Source organism: Pleurodeles waltl, chromosome 3_1 (genome assembly GCF_031143425.1).
Source record: "Pleurodeles waltl isolate 20211129_DDA chromosome 3_1, aPleWal1.hap1.20221129, whole genome shotgun sequence".
Taxonomy (NCBI): Eukaryota; Metazoa; Chordata; class Amphibia; order Caudata; family Salamandridae; genus Pleurodeles; species Pleurodeles waltl.
Genome location: NC_090440.1, coordinates 1,608,831,741 through 1,608,853,726, shown reverse-complemented (window position 1 = coordinate 1,608,853,726; position 21,986 = coordinate 1,608,831,741). Strand labels below are relative to the sequence as shown.

At 49.3% G+C, this 21,986-nt stretch overlaps 1 protein-coding gene across 1 annotated transcript in view; it reads right to left on the bottom strand.

Annotated features, from left to right (window-relative positions):
- The window catches only part of LOC138285386 (sodium channel protein type 2 subunit alpha-like), a 745,466-nt gene that overhangs the window by 335,967 nt on the left and 387,513 nt on the right, over positions 1 to 21,986 (bottom strand). Inside the window, exon 16 of the mRNA XM_069225255.1 lies at positions 15,287 to 15,643. Coding sequence (XP_069081356.1) covers positions 15,287 to 15,643 — 357 coding nt within the window. The remainder of the gene's footprint in view (positions 1 to 15,286; positions 15,644 to 21,986) is intronic.

The window sequence follows — 21,986 nt, the reverse complement described above, 5'->3', positions numbered from 1 at the left end:
TCTGCCAGCCCTAAAAAGGATCTCACACCCTCCTTGTCTTTGGGTTCAGGGGCGCTGACAATAGAATCAACCAACTCAACCTTGGGTTTAATCCCTTCACTGGAAATAGTATGACCAAGAAAAGTTACAGAAGAAACTCTAAACTTGCACTTTTCCTTCTTTACCGTGAGGCCAGAACCAGCCAGTCTACACAATACTTCTCTAAGGATTTTGTCATGCTCCTCTAAAGTTTTGCCATGAACCAAAATGTCGTCTTGAAAGAATAGGACTCCCAAGACCCCCTCCAAAACCTTCCTCATAATGCGTTGGAAACAGGCAGCAGCGGAGGCCAACCCGAAAGGCATTCTACGAAATTGATAGGCCCCTAGCGGTGTCACAAATGACATGAGGTGTCTAGAATCTGGGTGTAAAACAACTTGGTGATATGCTGACGACAAATCTAGTACACTAAATACTTTTGAACCACCCAGCCCTGACAACTCCTCAGAAATATTGGGCAAGGGTTGGCGATCAACCCAAATATGCTTATTAAGGTCTCTGAGGTCCACACACATGCAAATTCGTCTCCCATTGTCCTTTGGCGCTAGAACAATGGGAGCCAACCATTCAGAGGACTCTATCTCCTCAATCACACCAGCATCCAAAAGCTTGTTAAGTTCCACCTTGAGAGGTTCTAACATTAATTTTGGAACTCTCCTCACTTTATGCACAGAAGGAATGGCATTGTTCTTCAGAATAATTCTGTGTTCAAAATTGGACAGACAACCTAGTTCTTCTCTGAACACAGTAGGGAACTCCTTCACAATATTAAGATCCATGTTGCTATCATTCACTACCATAACCTGACTCTTGGCATTAGGGTCCAATTTAATCCCCATATCACGTTGGTGACGCCAACCTAGTAGATTGTTCCCTCGTTTTGCTACATAAACCTTTCCTACAGTGGCCTTACTTTGGAATTGAATGCGCATGATCTTATAGCAAATCACTTCTATTTTAGATCCCCCATAACTGACAGGGTTGATATCGGGTACTGTTAACAAATGGAAATCCTCCCCAAAAATTGCCTGGTAATTCTTGTCACCCACCATGGTATAAGGAGAACCTGAGTCAGCCAATACTGTCACAATTTTTCCATCAAGCTTAATAGCACACTCAGGCATGGTTACAGGTCCTACATCTACCATTCCAGAATCATTCACAATGTTATTGGTATCTGAATCAATGCATAGGATCATCTTGTTAACATTCTCAGTGACAGCATCTATATTGCTCTTGTCACTATTGCAGACTCTAGCATAGTGCCCCTTTTTCCCACACTTCCTGCACTGAGAATTCCGAGCGAAACAATTAGGACTGTTCGCAGTGTGCCCTGTATTGCCACAACGGAAACAACGTTGAAGGCTAGGCTCCTTCTTCCTCTCTTGGGTAATTCCTGGGGTTTTACTGTCACTGTCATTGTCACTGCTAACCCTCAAGACTTCCTACCGAAGATGCGGTGCTTGAACCATGCACAAATCGTTCTCTCCATGGCCATTCATCTCCTTAATCCAACTATTGGTGCTCTCCATCCCTTCAACAATTGCAATGGCCTCTCTTAAGTCAGGGTTTTTCGTCAATAATTTTTCCTGAACTCTCTTGTTGTTAGTACATCGGACGAGTTGGTCACGGATCAGGGAATCTGTGATGTCACCAAAATCACAAGTGCGTGCTAACATGCGCAAAACAGCAACGTAATTACCCACACTTTCAGACTTCCCTTGTGAGCGTGCAAAAAACTTGTGTCTCTCAAGAACAACATTGAGTTTGGATTCGAAGTGTGCTCCTAAAATGGCCACAGACATTTCATAGCAGTCTCTGGGTTCGCCTTCTGCCCCTCCAATAGACAAGGTCTCAAGACTATCATAGATATTCCTGCCTTCAATTCCTAAATTGTGCAACAAGACTGCTTGTTTCCTGGCAGGAGAGAACTTTTCCCCTCCTGTCGCTATTAAATAGGAATCAAAAAGATTCTTCCAATGTTTCCACGGAAGAATCGGGTCACCTTTATCCGTTAGGAAAGGAGGAGGCTGAGACATTGTAGGAGTAGCCATAACGTGTATACAATAAGGTAATGAGGATCTGTTGAAGAACCAGGATAGTAAAACTTGCAATTGTAAGTCTTATTATACTCCAATGTAGAAGAAAGTCTCTTTAGACAAGGATAACACTGTGCAAGGTATGGAGTCCGCAATTATTATCCAATTGAATTGGTGCTCAACAATATCTGGCTTGGACGATTGGCTGCGCACGCAATGCAGGCTCGCGTTATTGGAGCCGCGTTATTAGGCCTCTTGTATGCTTCCCGTTGCCAGGGCCAACTCCAACTCCTCACAAAATGTCCCAACATCACAAACCACACATCCCAACACCAAGCCCTGCATGCAACACCAAAGCATGGACACTCATCACTAAAGCATGCCAACTGCACAAACCCATACACCCCCCTAAACCATCATCACACAAGGTCCCACACAGGAATGCAAGCACTGGGGTACATGGTCACCCACCCATTGCACACCATGCCACACACAGATGTAATAAACATCCTTTAATACCCCTTCAGGACCCCTACCCAACGTCACCGGACAGGAGGGTCCACACATGTCCACACCACCAACAGAAGAGGCCCACAGTGATGACCTCTGTCCAACTGGATCTAGATAACCAGCCCGGCCCATCGGGGACCTCAGGACAGTCGGTTCCCATTACACAGTCACAGGCCACTACAGAGCTTCCCCCCTCTGGAAACACCAGCACAGCACCCTCCCAGCGGGCCCATACCTCTGTTCCCAGGACACGTCAATCTGCAGTGTGTACACCACTACAGGGAACCCAGGCTAACCCACCACCCCAACAACAACAGGGACCTGGGGGCAGTGGCAGTGGGCACACGGTCCAGGGGACAGAGGCCCAGGAACACAGGGGAACTGGGAGGGCTGCTGTGCGACAGGGGGAGGACAAGCCAAGGGAACCCACTCTCCACGAGGCCCTCTTCAACATCATTGTAGCCTACCACCACTCCCAGGAGACGATGGCAACGGTACTGGCCAAGTTTCAGGAGACTCAGCGCCTGCAGGAGGAACAGTATTTGGGCTTCAGGGAGGAACTCAGATCCATCAATTCCACCCTGGGCACCATCGTAGGGGTGCTGAAGGAAGTACTCAACACCAGGAGGGACACTGTGGCACAACAAGGGGCCCCTGACACTAGCCTGGATGATGAACTGCCCACCACCTCCGCAGGCGCTAGTGGACAGGAGGCACTGCCACAGGACCACCACACCAGCACCCCACCCCCTGCAGATGGATAACCACCCCGCAAATGAGATCTAGGACAAAGACAGAGACCAATGCCAAGACCCCAGTCAAGAAATGAGACCACCCTGAATGTCATCCTTCTGTCCCACTTTGTCGCCCTGTCCATCCTTAAACTGCCCCAGCTCCACTTCCTATGCCCATTTGGGCAATGCACCTGTGAGACTAATAGACTGGACTCTGCCATGGACATTCCTCCACCATCACCCCTCCAATATTGAGCACTAAAATAAACACCCTTGAAGCACAAAACAATCAGGAGTCAGTCTGTGATTTCAGAATAGTGTATTAGCAATTACTGTGGCAAAAAGCTCTTTCAATTGTAATGTCAACATACCTATGTCACACAGCTTTAGTCCATGAGGAATCAAAGCAGAAGTCACACAGTGGGACCCACATCTGTGAAATCGTAAGGGAAAGTGACAACTCAGTGACCATACACTGGGTGAAAACGACAGGCAGTAGAGAGGTAGTAGTGTTAAAGTACATGTAGTAGGCAGGTTTTGTATTCTTACCTGTGTCTCACTGGAAATATTGCAGGATCACTGAGTCCCTGTTGTCCATGTCTTCTTCTGCTTCCTTGTCTTCACTGTCCACAGGCTCCAGAGCTGCAACAACACCGCCATCTGGACCATCCTCTTGCAGAAAAGGCACCTGTCGTCGCCAAGCTAAGTGGTGAAGCATATAGCAGGCCACGATGATCTGGCACACCTTCTTTGGTGAGTAGAATAGGGATCAACCTGTCATATGGAGGCACCTGAACCTGGCATTCAGGAGGCCGAAGGTCCGCTCGATTATCTACAGTGTTCGCCCATGGGCCTCATTGTAGCGTTCCCCTGCACTTGTCCTGGGATTCCTCACTGGGGTCAGTAGCCATGACAGGTTGGGGTAACCAGAGTCACCTGCAAATGGCGAGGGACAACTGTTAGACACACACTAACCTGTAGGGATAACCCCAGACCCAGACAACTATTCCCACTGTCTTGCTTCCAGGTTCTCACCTAATAGCCACACACGGTGCCTCTGGAGTTGACCCATCACATAAGGGATGCTGCTATTCTGCAGGATGTAGGCGTCATGCATTGAGCCAGGGAACTTGGCATTAACATGGGAGATGTACTGGTCTGCCAAACATACCATCTGTACATTCATCGATAACTCTTCCAGTTTCTGTACACCTGTTCACTCCTGAGGGGGGACCAAAGCCACATGGGTCCCATCAATGGCACCTATGATGTTGGGATATGTCCCATGGCATAGAAATCACCTTTCACTGTAGGCAAACCCTCAACCTGAGGGAAAACTATGTAGCTCCGCATGTGTTTCAGCAGGGCAGACATCACTCTGGACAACACGTTGGAAAACATAGGCTGGGACATCCCTGATGCAATGGCCACAGTTGTTCGAAATGACCCACTTGCAAGGAAATGGAGCACTGACAGCACCTGCACTTCAGGGGGGATTCCTGTGGGATGGCGGATAGCTGACATGAGGTCTGGCTCCAGCTGGGTACACAGTTCCTGGATTGTGGCACGGTCAAGCCTGTATGTGATGATCACATGGCTTTCCTCCATTGTCGACAGGTCCACCAGCGGTCGGTACACTGGAGGATGCCGCCATATCCTCACATGTCCTAGCGGACGGTGCCTACGAAGGACAACAGCGAGCAGAGAGTCAACCAACTCAGAGGTACATACCCACAGCTTACACAGAACACAAATCATAATCCAAAAAGTGGCCTGTATGTGTGTTGAGTCTAGGCCTAGGTATGTGTGACGCAGTTAAAAATAAAGCCAATTGGGCCCCTGAAATGGCAGCTGCCTGACCTCTAAAGTGGGACAGTGGGATGTGAGGTAACTGCGCTGGCGTTGTACACCGTCGCGGTAGGCGGTCGAAGACCGCGACGCAATGCTGCATTGGTTAACATTGGACCCTATGGGTCCCAGGAGCCAATGACGATGTACGCCGGCGGTGACGGTACGCACCGCCGCGGACGTGACCGCCATTTTCTATCTGTTCAATCACTTGATACCTGATCTTCGACAGGACAGGACCTACACTACTAGTGCTGCTGTGACCTCGGTCTGGAAGAGACAATGGCTCGAGTGTCTGGGGAAAGGGCCCCTGCCTTCACATTGGAGGGTTGGAGAAACTCGTGGACGGGGTCCTTCCCCAGTACACGCTACTCTATGGTCCTCCAGACAAACAGGTAAGTACACTGGGAGCATGCAGTATGGGCTATGCCTGTGTGGAGTGGGGCGGATGTAGGAGGGGGGGAGATTGCGGTGCACGTGAAACGACAGTGAGTGCATGTGCCACATGGCAAGGGTAGGGATGGGGGCCAATGACTATGACAGTGCAGTTGGTAATAAGTTTCTCTTCCCCCTGTACAATTCATGTAGGTCAGCGCCCACCAGAAAAAAGATATTTGGCGTGCCATCGCCAAGGACGTCCAGACCCTGGGGGTCTACCACAGACCGAGCACCCACTGCCGGAAAAGATGGGAGGACATTCGCCGCTGGAGCGAGAAGACGGCGGAGGCTCAGCTGGGGATGGCCTCCCAATGTGGGAGGGGTGCCCGTCGCACCATGACCCCCTGATGTTCAGGATCCTGGCGGTGGCGTACCCGGAGTTGGATGGGCACTTGAGGGCATCACAGCAGCCACAAGGGGTTGAGTACACTCTCATCCTGCGGGTTTTGCACGCAGTGGAGGGGGCTGGGTGGGGGAGGTGGGCTGTGGGTTTCCCTAGGCCAGGGCGAGTTTAGTAGGCAAGGTCCCTCCAGTAAGGCAGGCCCTGTGGCACTCCAGCCCACCTCTGTAGAGTGCCAAGTACACCTAGTCATGCCCCTGTGTCATCCATGTGTGCACATGTTGTGCATAGCCTAGTAGGCCATTTCCCAGGGATTGAACAGTGGAGCCCAAGAGCGCAGAATAGTGCAGGGGGCTTCTGTGTACGCCAACGGTAGCGGTAATGCATGCACTCAACATGTCTTTCTTCTGTCGTCCCCCCTTTTTGTGGTCTCCCTGTTCTTGTGTGCATTAGAATCATCAGGCGGAGGAGCAGTGGCACCGGAGCGCAAGGGGGCTGCATCCCACATGGCCATGGAGGGCCACACTACGGACTCGGACCTCACCAGCGACACAGAGGGCGAGGGGAGCTCCACGGCGGGGACAGGAGCCAACACCAGCGACACAGACTCGTCCTCTGATGGGAGCTCCCTTGTGGTGGCGCAACATCTGTGCCCCCCATCTACAGGTACAGCCGCCACCCCCTCTACCAGCACCGCCTTCCCAGCAGCCCCTCAGCCTTTGCCACGTGCCCGCTCACCCAGGAGGGTGGGCATCACCTTCGCCCCAGGCACCTCAGCCCCTACCCCAGTCACCCCTGCTGCCCTCAGTGAGGAGGCCATTGACCTCCTCAGGTCCCTCACTGTTGGGCAGTCTACCATTTTGAATGCCATCCAGGGTGTAGAAAGGCAGTTGCAAAAAACAAATGCATTTCTGGAGGGCATTCATTCTGGTCAGGCGGCCCTTCAGCGAGCTTTTCAGACTCTGGCCTCAGCACTGATGGCAGCCATTGTCCCTTTCTCTAGCCTCCCCCCTCCAACTTCCTCCACCCAGACCCAATCCCCTGTACCCCACCCTATCACAAGCACACCTTCAGACCAGCATGCACCCAGACCGGATTCCGTCCCAAACACGGCACAGAAACAGCCCTCCTAGCCATGACGGAGGAATCCAGGAGGATCCTGGATCAGGGGGGATCAGTGGCAGTGGTCCTCCTGGACTTAAGCGCCGCGTTCGACACTGTCTGCCACAAAACTCTTCTTTGCCGGCTATCTCATCTGGGACTCGCCGGTGCCGCCCTTGACTGGCTGAGCTCCTTTTTGAGCGGAAGGACTTTTCAGGTCTTCGATGGCGACTCCTGCTCCACCAGTAGATCCCTGGATTGTGGGGTGCCCCAGGGCTCCTCCCTAAGCCCCACGCTGTTCAATGTGTACATGAGACCGCTGGCTGGGGTTGTCCGCCAATATGGTATTAAAATCATTCCTTATGCGGACGACACCCAGCTGGTGGTCTCCCTGGCACAGAAGAACAGCGGGTCCCCTCGGGACAATCTGGCGGCCTGCATGCAAGAGGTGAGGAAATGGATGACAGCATCCTCATTAAAATTAAACGGGGATAAAAGCGAGGTCATGCTTCTCGGCCCCTCCACCCTCACTGACTTCGACCGGCTATGGCCCCCTAGTTTAGGCCCACCACCTACTCCGAAGGAGAATATTAAAAGCCTGGGAGTGTGGCTTGACAACTCACTCACTCTGAACACCCAGGCCACTAAAACTTCAGCAACTTGTTTCGGCATCATCCGGATGCTGAAGAAAATTTTGCCTCTCCTACTTTTCGAAGCCCAACAGGTGGTTATTCAGGGCCTCATCCAGTCCCGGATAGACTTCAACAACGCTCTCTATCTGGGATCCCCTGAATTCGTGCTGCAAAAACTACAGCAAATCCAAAACTGTGCTGCACGTACGCTACTTAAGATACCGAGAAGAGAATCTTCCAAAACGGGAATTTGATCACTCCATTGGCTCCCGGTGAGGGATAGAATAAAATACAAAGCCCTATGCATATCCCATCAAGCATTTCACAGAGCAAACCCAGAGATCAATCATTCTCTTCTCACTCCCTATCTCACCGGGAAAATGCTGCGCTCATCCAACGCATTTCTAGCCACCGTACCTAGAATTAAGAGGTCAAGAGCAGGAGGCAGGGCATTCACCCTCAACGCCGCCAAATTATGGAATTCACTTCCCCTATCCCTTAGATCCAATCCCATCCTCCCTTCCTTCCGCAAGGAATTAAAAACTTTCCTGTTCAGGAGCTAATTCCCCATTGACTCCCTCAGTGAACCGTTTTTTTCTACTTAGCGCTTGGACGCCTTAGGGCAGCATTTCATTTCATTTCATTTCATTTCATTTCATTTCATTCATGCACACACGTCAACACACCAGGGAAGCTCTGCAAACATAAGCACCACACATCCCACAGGCACTCACGCAAGCATCACACACATGCAGACACACCAACATCCACTGCCTCCACTGTGTCCCCCTCCTCCTCGTCTCCCTCCTCCCTCCAAGTCTCATCTACACTCACACCTACATGCACTACATCTACAGCCACTACTGCCATCACCAGCACACCCACCACCACACCCCGCTCACGTGCAGTCACCACCCCCACTACCATTAACACGTCCCCTGTGTCCTCTCACAGTGTGTCTGTGACGCCACCTCCCAAGATACACGAACACAGGCACACACCCACCCACCAGCCATCCACCTCACGACAGCCTCCAGCCCATGCACCTTCACCCAAAGTCAGCAAACGAACACCTCCTACAACCACAACCTCTTCCTCCACTACCAAACCCCCTCCAGCTACCCGTCCCAGTGTCTCCCAAAAACTTTTCCTGTCCAACCTTGACCTCTATCCCACACCTCCCCCACCACATCCGTCTCCTAGGTCCCGAACTAGCACCTCAGCCACAACATCTCCGGGACCAGTGGTGCCTGTAGTCACCGGACTCTGGAGTGCACCGGGCAGCAGGGCAGCCAGTGTGACACGGAGCCACAGCACGGACATTCCCCCACCTGTCAAGCATCAAAAGTTGGCCAGTGCCCGGCAGGAGAGGGGGAAGACTCCAGCCACCAAAGCCGCTCCCAGAGGTTCCGGTGGGAGTGTGGAGTCAACTGCGACACCTTCCAAGGTGGGGAAGGGCAACAAGAAACCAGAAAAGTCTGGGAAGAGCAGCACAGCGGATGAGAGCGCCATCATCACCGCTGGCCAGGAGGCCACCACCATCATCTCCGCTGGCCAGGAGGCCACCGCCATCATCCCCGCTGGCCAGGAGGCCACAGCCATCATCCCCGCTGCCCAGGAGGCCACCGCCATTATCCCTGCTGCCCAGGAGGCCACAGCCATCATCCCCGCTGGCCAGGAGGCCACCGCCATCATCCCCGCTGCCCAGGAGGCCACAGCCATCATCCCCACTGGGACAGAGAGTACCGCCAGCACAAGCCCTGCTGGGACAGAGAGGACCGCCAGCACAAGCCCCGCTGGGACAGAGAGGACTGCCAGCACAAGCCCTGCTGGGACAGAGAGGACCGCCAGCACAAGCCCCGCTGGGACAGAGAGGACTGCCAGCACAAGCCCCGCTGGGACAGAGAGGACCGCCAGCAGCTGAGTCACTGCAAAGGAGCCCGCCGCTCCAAGCACCGCTGAACAGGGCCCCGCCGCTCCAAGCACCGCTGAACAGGGCACCGCCGCTCCAAGCACCGCGGAACAGGGCACCGCCGCTCCAAGCACTGCTGAACAGGGCACCGCCCCTCCAAGCACCGCTGGACAGGGCACTGCCACTCCAAGCACCGCTGGCCCATGAACCAGTGGAGAGATACATCCACTACCTCTGTCCTTAGCAGGATGAAGCACTCTGGGCACAAGGCCCCCTCCAGAACCAGTGGGGAGATACATCCACTACCTCTGTCCTTAGCAGGATGAAGCACTGTGGGTACCATGCCCCCTCCAGAACCAGTGGAGAGATACATCCACTACCTCTGTCCTTAGCAGGATGAAGCACTCTGGGCACAAGGCCCCCTCCAGAACCATTGGAGAGATACATCCACTACCTCTGTCCTTAGCAGGATGAAGCACTACGGGCACAAGGCCCCCTCCAGAACCAGTGGAGAGATACATCCACTTGAGAGACTGTGGCTTTGCACTCCCCAGGATTGAACAGTGGGCAACCCACCCACTGTAGAGACTTGAGAGACTGTGGCTTTGCACTCCCCAGGATGGAACAGTGGGCAATCCACCTTCTGTAGAGACTTGTGAGACTGTGGCTTTGCACTCCCCAGGATTGAACAGTGGGCATGTGGCCCTCTCGTGGAATTGGCGTCGTGCACTCAACCGGCTGAGGTGCCCCCCCTTTCCCTCCCCCTGAGGTGCCTGTTTTCTTGCTCTCTGATGCCCCTGCAGTGTTCTCTCCGTCATGGTCGGGGATCTTGTGCGGGCCTCGCCCATAGCGTGTGGGCCCAGTGTTCCATGGACTTCATTGGAGCACTACCTGGATTACTAAGCTTGGTGTATATTTTTTTTCTGGGGTATATATATATTTTTGCGTACTTGATTTTAATATATTACAATGGTTACACTCATTTCCTTTTGTCTTTGCATTCTTCCGGGGGGATTGGGGGTGTAACTATAATGTATACATATGTATTAGTGTGTGTGTTGTAGTGGGTGAGGGTGGTGGTGGGGGTGTTGCATGTGTGTGTCCCTGTTTTTTGCCTCCCCCCTCCCCTGTGTCGTAGGTGCAGTACTCACCGTGGTCTGCACCGCTGGCGTTCGTGCTCCTTGTAGAGGAGCAAGAAGATGAGGGCTGGCAGGATGTGCAGCTCTGGTTCCATGGCGTCAGTATTCCTCGTGGGGTGTGTAGAGGTTTTCCCTTCGAAATCCTGTTTCCGCCATGTTTTTATCCGCGGTGAATCCACCCCGGAAAAGGTGGCGGATTGGTACGTTGTGATACTGTGGGCGGTACTTTGTCTTCCGCCTGTCTGTTGGCGGTGACCGCCAAGCTGTTTGTCTGTACCGCCGTGGTGGTCGGAGTGTTAAAGTGGCTGTCTTTGTTGGCAGTTTCCGCCACAGTCGTAATTCAATTTTTTTTACCACCGGCCTGTTGGCAGTCTTACCGCCGCTTTAACACCGACCGCCAGGGTTGTAATGACCACCTATATGTCCTACCTTAACCATACACTTCACCCTGCCCTTGGGGCTACCTAGGGCCTGGTGTCTTACATGTAAGAATAGGGAAGGTTTAGGCCTGGCAAGTGGGTACACTTGCCAAGTTGAATTTACAGTTAAAACTGCACACAAAGATACTGCAGTGGCAGGTCTGAGACATGCTTGCATAGCTACTTATGTGGGAGGTACAACCAGTGCTGCAGGCCCACTAGTAGCATTTGATTTACAGCCCCTGGGCATCTCTAGTGCACTGTACTAGGGACTTACTAATAAATTAAATATGCCAATCATGTATAAGCCAATTACTTCAACCTGGGAAACAGAGGCAAAAAGTTAAGGGAGACCACGCCAAGGATGAAAAGTCTAACACGTGGGATGTATTTATGTTACATTGAGTCAAGTTTAATTATGTGTAGTGTAATTATGTGGTGATGACTGGTATTATGTGGCCTGTAAGTATGTGTTATGGTGAAGAATTGTGTGGCCTTGAATTGTGTGGTGTGGAATTACGTGGCATGGTTTGTAGTGGTATTATATGGCATGGTGTAGAGTAGTATTATGTGGTGTGGATTTATGTGAGATGCTGCAAAGTTGAATTATTTTTGTGGAGTGTAATCATGTGTTTTGGAATTGAGCGGATATTTGTGTAGTGTAAATATGTTGCATGCATGGATATTAATACTAAACTGAACAATGTGTGTAATGTGAAGTGCTTCAACACCATACATTGGTATGAGTCGCGCTATAAAACAAATGAAATTCAAGTGAGCGAGGGGTTGGGAAGAGATGAGGGGCACTTTTGGAGGTTGATTCTGAGGGAATCCACAGAGAAAGAAGTCATGAGGGGGTAGGCTGTACTCCACACCGGGCACCACCAGTGCTAAAGCCGTCTGTCACGACATTCCAGCATCCAGCCCATGCCAAACTGCAAACCTACTTTTAGGTACACAGCCTGTCCTAACTTCACTCACCCAAGTGTAGGCGGTTCCTCCTGAGACCACTAGCCCAAGGTAGGCAGCAGACTTACAGCACAGAAGGTAAGTGGAAGTCCTTCTTGCAGTTATCATTCCCCCAGACCCCACCCCTCAGAACACTGATACACTTTATTCAATTATTTTCTGCGCCCTGATAGGTTACAGTCTTTAATGCCCACCCCCAGAACATCAACAAAAAAATACCGTCCAAAACACTAACCCATCTAACATGACGCTACCTTGATTCCAAAGTTCCACCTCACAATGAGATGACATTACCCTGACACTGGTCTCTTAGGGTTATGCTGCTCCTGTACATCAATGTAACACTGCCACTGGAAAGCAACATCATTGTTGTATGGGAACCACAAATACATTTATTTGCTGACAAAAAGTACATGTGCTGCATTTTGTAAAGGATTCTACAGCTGATTCAGCTCCCAGTCATGTTTCACGATTCTGATAAGTTTGCCCGCACGTTAGTAGTGGAATGAATGGAAGCTGCGCCACCTGCAGCCCCAGCTCAAGTGCAGCTGGGAAATGCTTTTCTTGGCCACAAGCAGCTCTCTTCTGGTTCAGGGGAGGAACAGGCCCGATGGGTGTGGTATTCTTAAGTGATGAATGAACTGTGTTTGAGGGGGACAGGTCATTTTTTTTTAACCAAGAACCGTACTTAAGGCCTGATTACGACCTTGGCGGAGGGGAGTACTCCGTCCAAAAATGTGACGGATATCGTGTCCGCCGTATTACAAGTTCCAAGATATAATGGAACTTGTAATACAGCGGGCGAGATATCCGTCACATTTGGGACAGAGTAATCCCCTCCGCCAAGGTCGTAATCAGGCTCTTAGTGTGGAAAGAGTAAACTAAAATAGTGTGGGGCAAGGTTAGTGATAAATGTTTATGTGCGTTTTAAAACATCAAAATAGATATTTCTACTGAAAGGTATTTTTCAGATTTCACATAACTGCAACAATGTTTTCTGGAGGTTCTCTGGTATGACCTGTTATAAGGTGCTTCGGACAAATGATAACTATATGGAACATGTGGGGCAGTACGCCATTACCTCTTTGTCACAAGAAACTACCACGCCACCGAAGGCTCAACATAGGAGCAGTGTTTTTGAAGTGAACACTATTCTTTTGAGCATGCGCAGAGCACATGTAAAGCATTCAAATAACTTTGGAATCTGTTTGAGGTAAAACCATTGGGGGGAAGCAAAACAAGAGGGAGGAGAGTGGTAAACAAAGGCGGTGGGGAAGAGGATCAAAACCAACACCGGTGGGTGGGCAGATTAAAACTAATGGAAAGAAGGAGTTGTTTAAAAAAAAATAACCGAGAGCGGGAGGCCATGTGGGGTAGATTTTAAAAGAACAACGGGGAGATATAAATATAATGGAGCTGGTGAGGGCAATGAACCTGGGGAATAGGGTTCAAGTCTGACAGGAGGCTCAACATCATGTGATTGGTGCAGGGGAGGAGGGGGGGAGGGAGCAGGGAAAGGGGCAATGAAGAGTATATGGAGTAACGACTAGAGTGGCTGACTTTGAAGTTCGGGAACTGTGTTCGAGTCTGCGCGTCGACACCTACGGAGTGCGGGACAAAAGTAAAAAAGTTTTTTAAAAACACGCAGTCACCAAACAAGCAAATGGTAGGGACAAATGTTGCATTAACATGCAAGCACAGGCAAATAGTAACAGAGCAGGAAACTAGATAAACAACCAAAGCGTAATGATACCATACTTAGGGGGTCATTCTGACCCTGGCGGTAAAATCCGCCAGGGCCAACGACCGCGGGAGCACCGCCAACAGGCTGGCGGTGCTCCCTTGGGCATTCTGACCGCGGCGGTACAGCGGCGGTCAGAAATGGAAAACCGGCGGTGTACCGCCGGTTTTCCGCTGCCCTCGGGAATCCTCCATGGATTCCGACCCCCATACCGCCATCCTGTTCCTGGCGGTTTTGGCCGCCAGGCACAGGATGGCGGTATGGGGTGTCATGGGGCCCCTGGGGGCCCCTGCAGTGCCCATGTCAATGGCATGGGCACTGCAGGGGCCCCCGTAACAGGGCCCCACCAAGATTTTCAGTGTCTGCTATGCAGACACTGAAAATCGCGACGGGTGCAACTGCACCCGTCGCACCCTTTCCACTCCGCCGGCTCCATTCGGAGCCGGCATCCTCATGGAAGGGTGTTTCCCGCTGGGCTGGCGGGCGGCCTTCTGGCGGTCGCCTGCCAGCCCAGCGGGAAACCCAGAATAACCGCTGCGTCTTTTGACCGCGCAGCGGTATTCTGGCGGTTCCAGCCAGGCCGGCGGCTTCCGCCGCCGGCCGGGGTCAGAATGACCCCCTAAGTCCCTGCACTGTGGAAGGAACGGAATAGGAAATGGAGAGACAAAGAGGCAGAACTGAACACTGGCAGGCAAGGATCTTTAGAGGACACTGACATAGATAAATGAAAAGCAAAGGGTGGGGTTAAACCATAAAAGCTCACACAACATGTTGCTAGGTGACAACCCAAGCGCTGTCTAGGCTCGACCTAAAATTTGAAATTTTGGTTTGATAGCTATCTATGATGAGAGGTCTGCATTACTGGTGTTGGGTATTGATTTGCAAGTGTTTTGTGGCACCATTTTCGCTTGGACTATAATATGTTTTTGTAATCTTAATTCTTACTTTGGCATCCATTGCATTTTAATATGTTTTTGTGATCTTAATTCTTACTTTGCCATCCATTTGTATCCTTCATGTAAGGGTGCTTGCCTACCCTGGCAACTATTTTAGAAAGTTTATCTTTAAAATGTTTGTTTTGTTAACTGGACATACTCAATAGGTGTTTTCATGGTCCCTGCTAATTTACAACTACCAGAAGAATTTGGGTCACCATGAAAATGCAACAGGACAACATAACCCATTTTATTCTAGGCATGTTTTGAGAAACATACCCTTTTAATATCTTCCTGATTAAATTGATGGATAACAAAGACCACTGAAAATGCAGCTATCCTGACATTTGCATATTCTGCTAGCAGCTACCAGAATTGACTTCCTGAAAGTAAATTTAGATGATTCACAATAATAATATAAAAGACTGTCACAATCATATATACATATATATATATATATATTTAAATTTTAACTTCACTTGTTACTTACCACAAGATTACCAATCACCATGACCAGCATGAAAACCATGAGGCACATTGATTGTCCTGCAACCTCCATGCAATCCCACATGGTCTCTATCCATTCTCCACACAGTACACGGAACACAATCAAAAAGGAGTGGAAGAAGTCATTCATGTGCCAGCGTGGAAGTTCACAATCTTCAGAAATCTTGCAGACACATTCCTTGTAGCTTTTACCAAACAGCTGCATACCGACCACAGCAAAAATGAAAACAATGATCGCCAGTACCAGGGTTAGATTTCCCAAAGCACCCACAGAGTTTCCAATAATCTTGATTAGCATGTTAAGCGTTGGCCAAGATTTTGCCAGCTTAAAAACTCGAAGCTGTAACAGAAATATAAACAGATCAGAATTAAATTTATTGAGGCTACTGACATAGTTCTGAAAAATCTAGTTTTGAAGAACGACTACTTTAAACGATTGGTTGAAGTTAGGCAAATTAGTTAAAACAAAGACATTAAAAAAGGTGCCTATATTAAGTGGAGAAGTATATTTCCTTTGTTTTCTTGTTGTAAATACATACTAAAATACAAATCTAACCAAGAAATCGAAATCAGAGTTGTACAATAATTTTAAAAACAGAGCAAAACACAATCTACAGTAAACAAAAATACATAAGGTACTTCCAATAATAACATATAACACATACACACAAAATAGCAAGTCATTAGCAAGGCCAAAAGAACATCAGAAAAAACATGAACATGGTTTACTAACAATAAAACTGGATATTGTTCGATGGGATGCAGCACCAAACATATTCTGAAATAGAATGGCTTATAGTTGACGTCAACAGGAAAAGGGATAGATAGCCAAAAGTGAATCTAGGAGAAAGAATTTTGCATATGCACAGGATAGACACACTAATGGACGACGGTGCACCTGCAAAGCTCTTCTCCCTGAATACCCAGTGAGGAGACAAGTTTCACTTGTGATTCTGATATGGTGTGTGTCAGGGGTTCCACAGACTTTGAATGGGTGTCTTAGGGCTTGATTTAGAGTTTGGCAGAGAGAGTAGTTTGTCACAATGAAGTACACTATCTGCCAAACAACTGGTCCCCCCACCCGATTTAGGGTTGGGCAGACCAACAGTATGTGGACAACGGAGCCTACTCCAGTCTTGTTCCTTACATGTTCCTTAACGGCCTGATGGAGTACTGACCTACAGAAGTAAGCTATCTGATCTTTGATCCAATTTGAAGTGCGTGGTCAGATTGCTTTTTTTGGTAGCCTGCTGAGCACAGAACACCACAATCCCTGTGAGGACCATCAATTCCAGTGAGTCACAATTTGCAACGTACCTCATTAACTTTCATGAGGTAGGTTGGATTGCAACCCAGTCCAAGTGAGAATTTAGTGAACAAAACTGTTAGTCTGTATGTCTGTTTTTCAAATTCTTTACTAGTTCCAAAAATACTGGCCGTAAATTGAGACCAGATTTCTGCATCCAGTAATTAGTGCATCTGTCAAAGATACTTCCAGTTCTAGATATTATGTCCCTCATTCTGAGGTTGAAAACCTCTACACGATAATCCTCCTACCTCTGGAGCTACCAATGCCCCTAGTTTCTAATTCCTGCATGCCGTTGTCCTGTATTTCACTCAGAGATCATGCTGCTTTCAGCAACCAAAGTCTCTGGAAAAAAAAACAGCATGTCTTGATCTTAAAGAGCTGATAGATCCTAATACCGGCCACTATAGGATTAAGTGTCCATTCAGAATTGGCGCATGAGGGTGATTAAAAGTTTTGAAATATGAATAAGTGCAAATCTCATATTGTTAAGCAGGTCTATTTCAATATTTCTTCAAGGAATTGAGTAAATGATAATGCACTCAATATATAATAATGGTAATATAGTATTCAGTAATTCAACTCACACCAGCTTTTGAGGACAGGCTGAAGGACTTATTTAGAGTTCCTGTGGATGAGCTACACTGTCACAGATATGGCAAATAGCTGATGTATCCCATCAAATTTCAGCCACGTTGCTGCGCTGCATGAAAGGGAAAGGGCAGGATTTCCCCATATTTAACATGATGTGGTACATACCTGTCTTTTCCTTGCTCTGGCTCACAATGTGCTGCCTTGCACCAACAAGGTCACCCTTGCATCAATGCTGCAAGGGTGCCTGCACTGCAAGCAGAAAGGTTTTGTTGTGCACTAATGGGGACCTTCCTGCACAAAAGCAATCATCAGAGGCATTTTCATCTAAGTGTGCTGCACAATGCAAAATGCTGCACACTTAGAAAGAGGAAACAATGAGGAGAAATAAAGATATTTCTCCGCGCTGCGACTCCCCTGGGAAGGTATAGCATTTTCGACCATTCTCAGGTTTACCAGTGTTGGTAAATATGGAAATGCGCCAAAATCCATTGGTGGATGCGTGAGAACACCCATGCTCCACCCTAGAAACGCCTCCCTGGGGAAGAGTAATGCAAGGCAGTGAATTGCGCTTCCTTGCGTTACTCCAGATTTATCAAGCTACTCAGGCCACGCATGGCAGCCTTGCGTAGCTTGATAAATCTGACTTACATTTTGCATTGCCTTTGCACACCTTTGTGTGGTGCCAGGGCAATAATTATGCACCATAGTGTTTGGAAGGAAGAGGGTTTTTTTTTTAAGGGAGTAAGGGAAGAAGTATCTAATAGTTGTTTCTTAATATCATTATATGTTTCGAATAATTACTAACCACAACTGAAACATATAATATGTTGATAAAACCTTGTACAATTTCAGTAATTTGGTGTTATGCTTGCTACGCAAAATTCTCAAAATTGTTATTTTTCCACACCACATAATTATGTGCCACTGGTGCCAAAAATGTATTGTGAGTGCACAGGAGCAACATGAACAACCAGAACACAACATGAACTACAAAAGTAAATTATGCACATTTTGCTCATCCTTATGATAGATTTTTTAGGATGGAGACACGAGGGCTCATTAAAACTTTGTCGGACAGTGGAGGCCACCCGCCAAAGTCCAGAATCAGGATGACTGCCTATGCGGCTGTTCTTCCTCGGGCCCTATTTAGAGTTTCCGCCTGCCCGCCCGCCCGCCCGCCGGCCCTGAGGGAAACTCACCACAAAATTGACACTGGTTCGTAATCGAGCCAGCGGCAATATTGCAGAGCATCGGGTGCAGCAGCACCTATCGTGCTTTTCACTGCATGTAATTCTGGCAGTGAAAAGCATGACAGTGCGGTCCATGGGGCTTTCTGCCAGCCTTTGCATAGCGGTCCAACTGCCACGCAAAGGCTGGCGGAAAGGGGACTTGTAAGCCGGAGGGCAGCGCTACTTGCAGCACTGCCCTGGCAGATTACGACTGCCAAGACCGCCAGGCTGTAGACTTGCGGCAACCTGGCAGTGCTGATAGTGAGACCGTGGCGGCTCCACCACAGTTGTAATGTGGCCCTTGGACAGCCACTATGGTGGCGGTCCGACCACCACCGCGAGTGTGGCGGTCCTAAAACCGCCACACTCTTAATGAGGGTCTCAATCTCAGAGAGCCCATTTAGTGGCAGCAATTCCACAATATCCTTCATGGGCCACTTCAATCACTTGCTGCCACAGACTCTATGGAATGAAAATTCTTGAACCCCTCAGAATAATTCCTTCTTGCGTCATGGGCAGTTCATCTTTGACATTTTTGTACTTCTGATACTCGCTGTCACTGGTAAGAGGTCAAGTATGTTGACTCCATGACTGATGTGTAATAATGTCTTTTAATTTTAACATGTCAGTCATGATCTGGACTCACAGCAGAGACAATTTGTGCCAACAAAATGGCAGCTGGTGCGTTTGATTTCACAATGAAATTTATGTAGGCTTCAACAGTCTTAGATGGGATACCTTGACATTGTAAAGGCACTCTTGAGAAGTAGTCAGCAGGGTTTGGATCTTTCCCTGGATGATGCACAATTGTGCAGTTGTAATCTTGTATTCATAGACAGCAGCATTCAATTTGTGGAGGAATCTTGGCTTTTGGATTGCCAAAGATAGTCAGCAATGCTTGTTGATCTGTCACAAGTGTGAAAAGTTTTCCGTACTGGAACACATGTAAATATTCACAAGCCCACACCACTGCTGAAGTTTCCTTTTCTGGTTATGAATACGTATTTTCAGTCTGGACAAAAGTTTACTTGCATGGGCTACAATATGTCAATTTCTATACTTGGGGCCATGTTCTACACTTAGGGCTGCCAGACTATGTGATCTGGTGACCACAGGTTATGCAGAACATGGAGGTCTGCCTATTGTTTAAAATTCCAAGACACTCCTCACTGTCCCCATTCTGGAAAAGATTACATTGGCTGCCAGTGCGTCAAACCATAATGTATAAGGCTCTGACTATGACAAATCATGCTTTTGATAGTAAGGGGCCCTAGCATCTGAATAGGAGGATCAAGGAGTACCAACCGGGAGACCTTTGTGGTCTGGTAATGCTGGTCTCATTGTGGTTCCCCATTTAAAAAGGCAATGCATAGGATCAAATCAAATCAAATCATTAACATTTATAAAGCGCGCTACTCACCCGTGCGGGTCTCAAGGCGCTAGGGGGGAAAGGGGGGGTTATCGCTGCTCGAACAGCCAAGTCTTTAGGAGTCTCCGGAAAGCGGAGTGGTCCTGGGTGGTCCTGAGGCTGGTGGGGAGGGAGTTCCAGGTCTTGGCCGCCAGGAAGGAGAAAGATCTCCCACCCGCCGTGGAGCGGCGGGTGCGAGGGACGGCAGCAAGTGCGAGGCCAGCGGAGCGGAGGGGGCGGGTGGGGACGTAGAAGCTGAGGCGTCTGTTGAGGTATTCCGGTCCCTTGTTGTGGAGGGCTTTGTGTGCGTGGGTGAGAAGACGGAAGGTGATCCTTTTGCTGACTGGGAGCCAATGCAGGTGTCTCAGGTGTGCGGAGATGTGGCTGTTGCGGGGTACGTCGAGGATGAGGCGGGCCGAGGCGTTTTGGATGCGTTGCAGGCGGTTTTGGAGTTTGGCTGTGGTCCCGGCGTAGAGGGTGTTGCCGTAGTCCAGGCGGCTCGTGACGAGGGCGTGGGTCACGGTTTTTCTGGTGTCGGCGGGGATCCAGCGGAAGATCTTACGGAGCATGCGGAGAGTGAGGAAGCAGGCGGAGGACACGGCGTTGACTTGCTTGGTCATGGTGAGAAGAGGGTCCAAGATGAAGCCGAGGTTGCGGGCGTGGTCTGCGGGGGTCGGTGCGGTGCCGAGGGCCGTGGGCCACCAGGAGTCGTCCCAGGCGGACGGGGTGTTGCCGAGGATGAGGACTTCCGTTTTTTCAGAGTTCAGCTTTAGGCAGCTGAGCCTCATCCAATCTGCGACGTCCTTCATACCCTCTTGTAGGTTGGTCTTGGCGCTGGCGGGGTCCTTGGTGAGGGAGAGTACAAGTTGGGTGTCGTCGGCGTAGGAGGTGATGATGATGTCGTGCTTGCGTACGATGTCGGCGAGGGGGCTCATGTAGACATTGAAGAGTGTCGGGCTGAGCGATGAGCCTTGAGGTACGCCGCAGATGATCTTGGTGGGTTCTGAGCGAAACGGAGGGAGGTAAACTCTTTGGGAGCGGTTAGGAGTGAAGGAGGCTTCTCCTTCACAGTTAAAGCTGCAGGTCTGTAGAACCGATTGCCTACAAATCAGGACCGTAATAGGGAAAGAAAAAAAGTAGCTGACAAACTTGCTTGTTCAGGTTCTAGGCTGCCGGAATTTGGTTGGCAGTCCTCCCCCTTCCTGCCTCACCATCTGCTGAGGGGAGATCTCCTCCCACAGGCACATCTCTTTGTGTGAAGCCAGGCCACTTCACACCTCATCAAGGCAGCCTGGCCAGGCTGCCAGAGGCTGGCCAATCAGAGCACAGCTGCAAAAACACTGCAGGGCTGAAGTTCACAACTTTTCAGGTAACGTTTAAAGCTCTTTACCTGAACAAGTTATATCAAATCCCACAACTGGAAGTTGTGGGATTTATTATAACAATTAATTTGATACCAAACTCTTGGTATCTGTTACTTAAGGGGACTTTTAAAATTAAAATAAAGTCTCCCCATTCTAGCCTATGGAGGCCATTCACTACAATGAGGGGGAAACTAATTTGGCTGTTTTACCTCACCAGGGATTATAAAACTATTTTATAAGGTCCCTGCTTATAGTTACATGGCACCCAGCTGTAGGGGCACATAGGGCACACCTTAGGGGTGACTTATATGTAAAAATAAGGTAGTTTAGGACTTTGGAACTACTTTTAATTCCAAAGTCGAATTTGCATGTAACTTTAATTTAAAAGCAGGCCTGCCTTTAAAATGACACAGGGCACCTCAGCAGTGCACCTATGGGGGGGGGCTACCTATGCAGGGGTCCCTAAACCTTCATGCCCTACCATATACTAAGGACTTATAGGGAGGTTAACTTTGCCAATTATAATTAGCCTAATTTGCATATTCACTTTTCACAGATCCACAGAGTCAGTAACCACCAGTACCAGTCCAAAACGTTTGGGGGTGACCAGGTCAAAAAGGAGGACTTTCCTACACTCCCCCCCCCCAGATGAAAGGTGATGGGTACTAACCTACACCCTGGTAGTCCTCATCAGCTAAGTGGAAACACCTGGAAAGGCCATCTGCATTGGTATAGGCAGTCCCAGGTCTGTGTTCCACTGTGTAGTCCATCCCCTGTAGGGA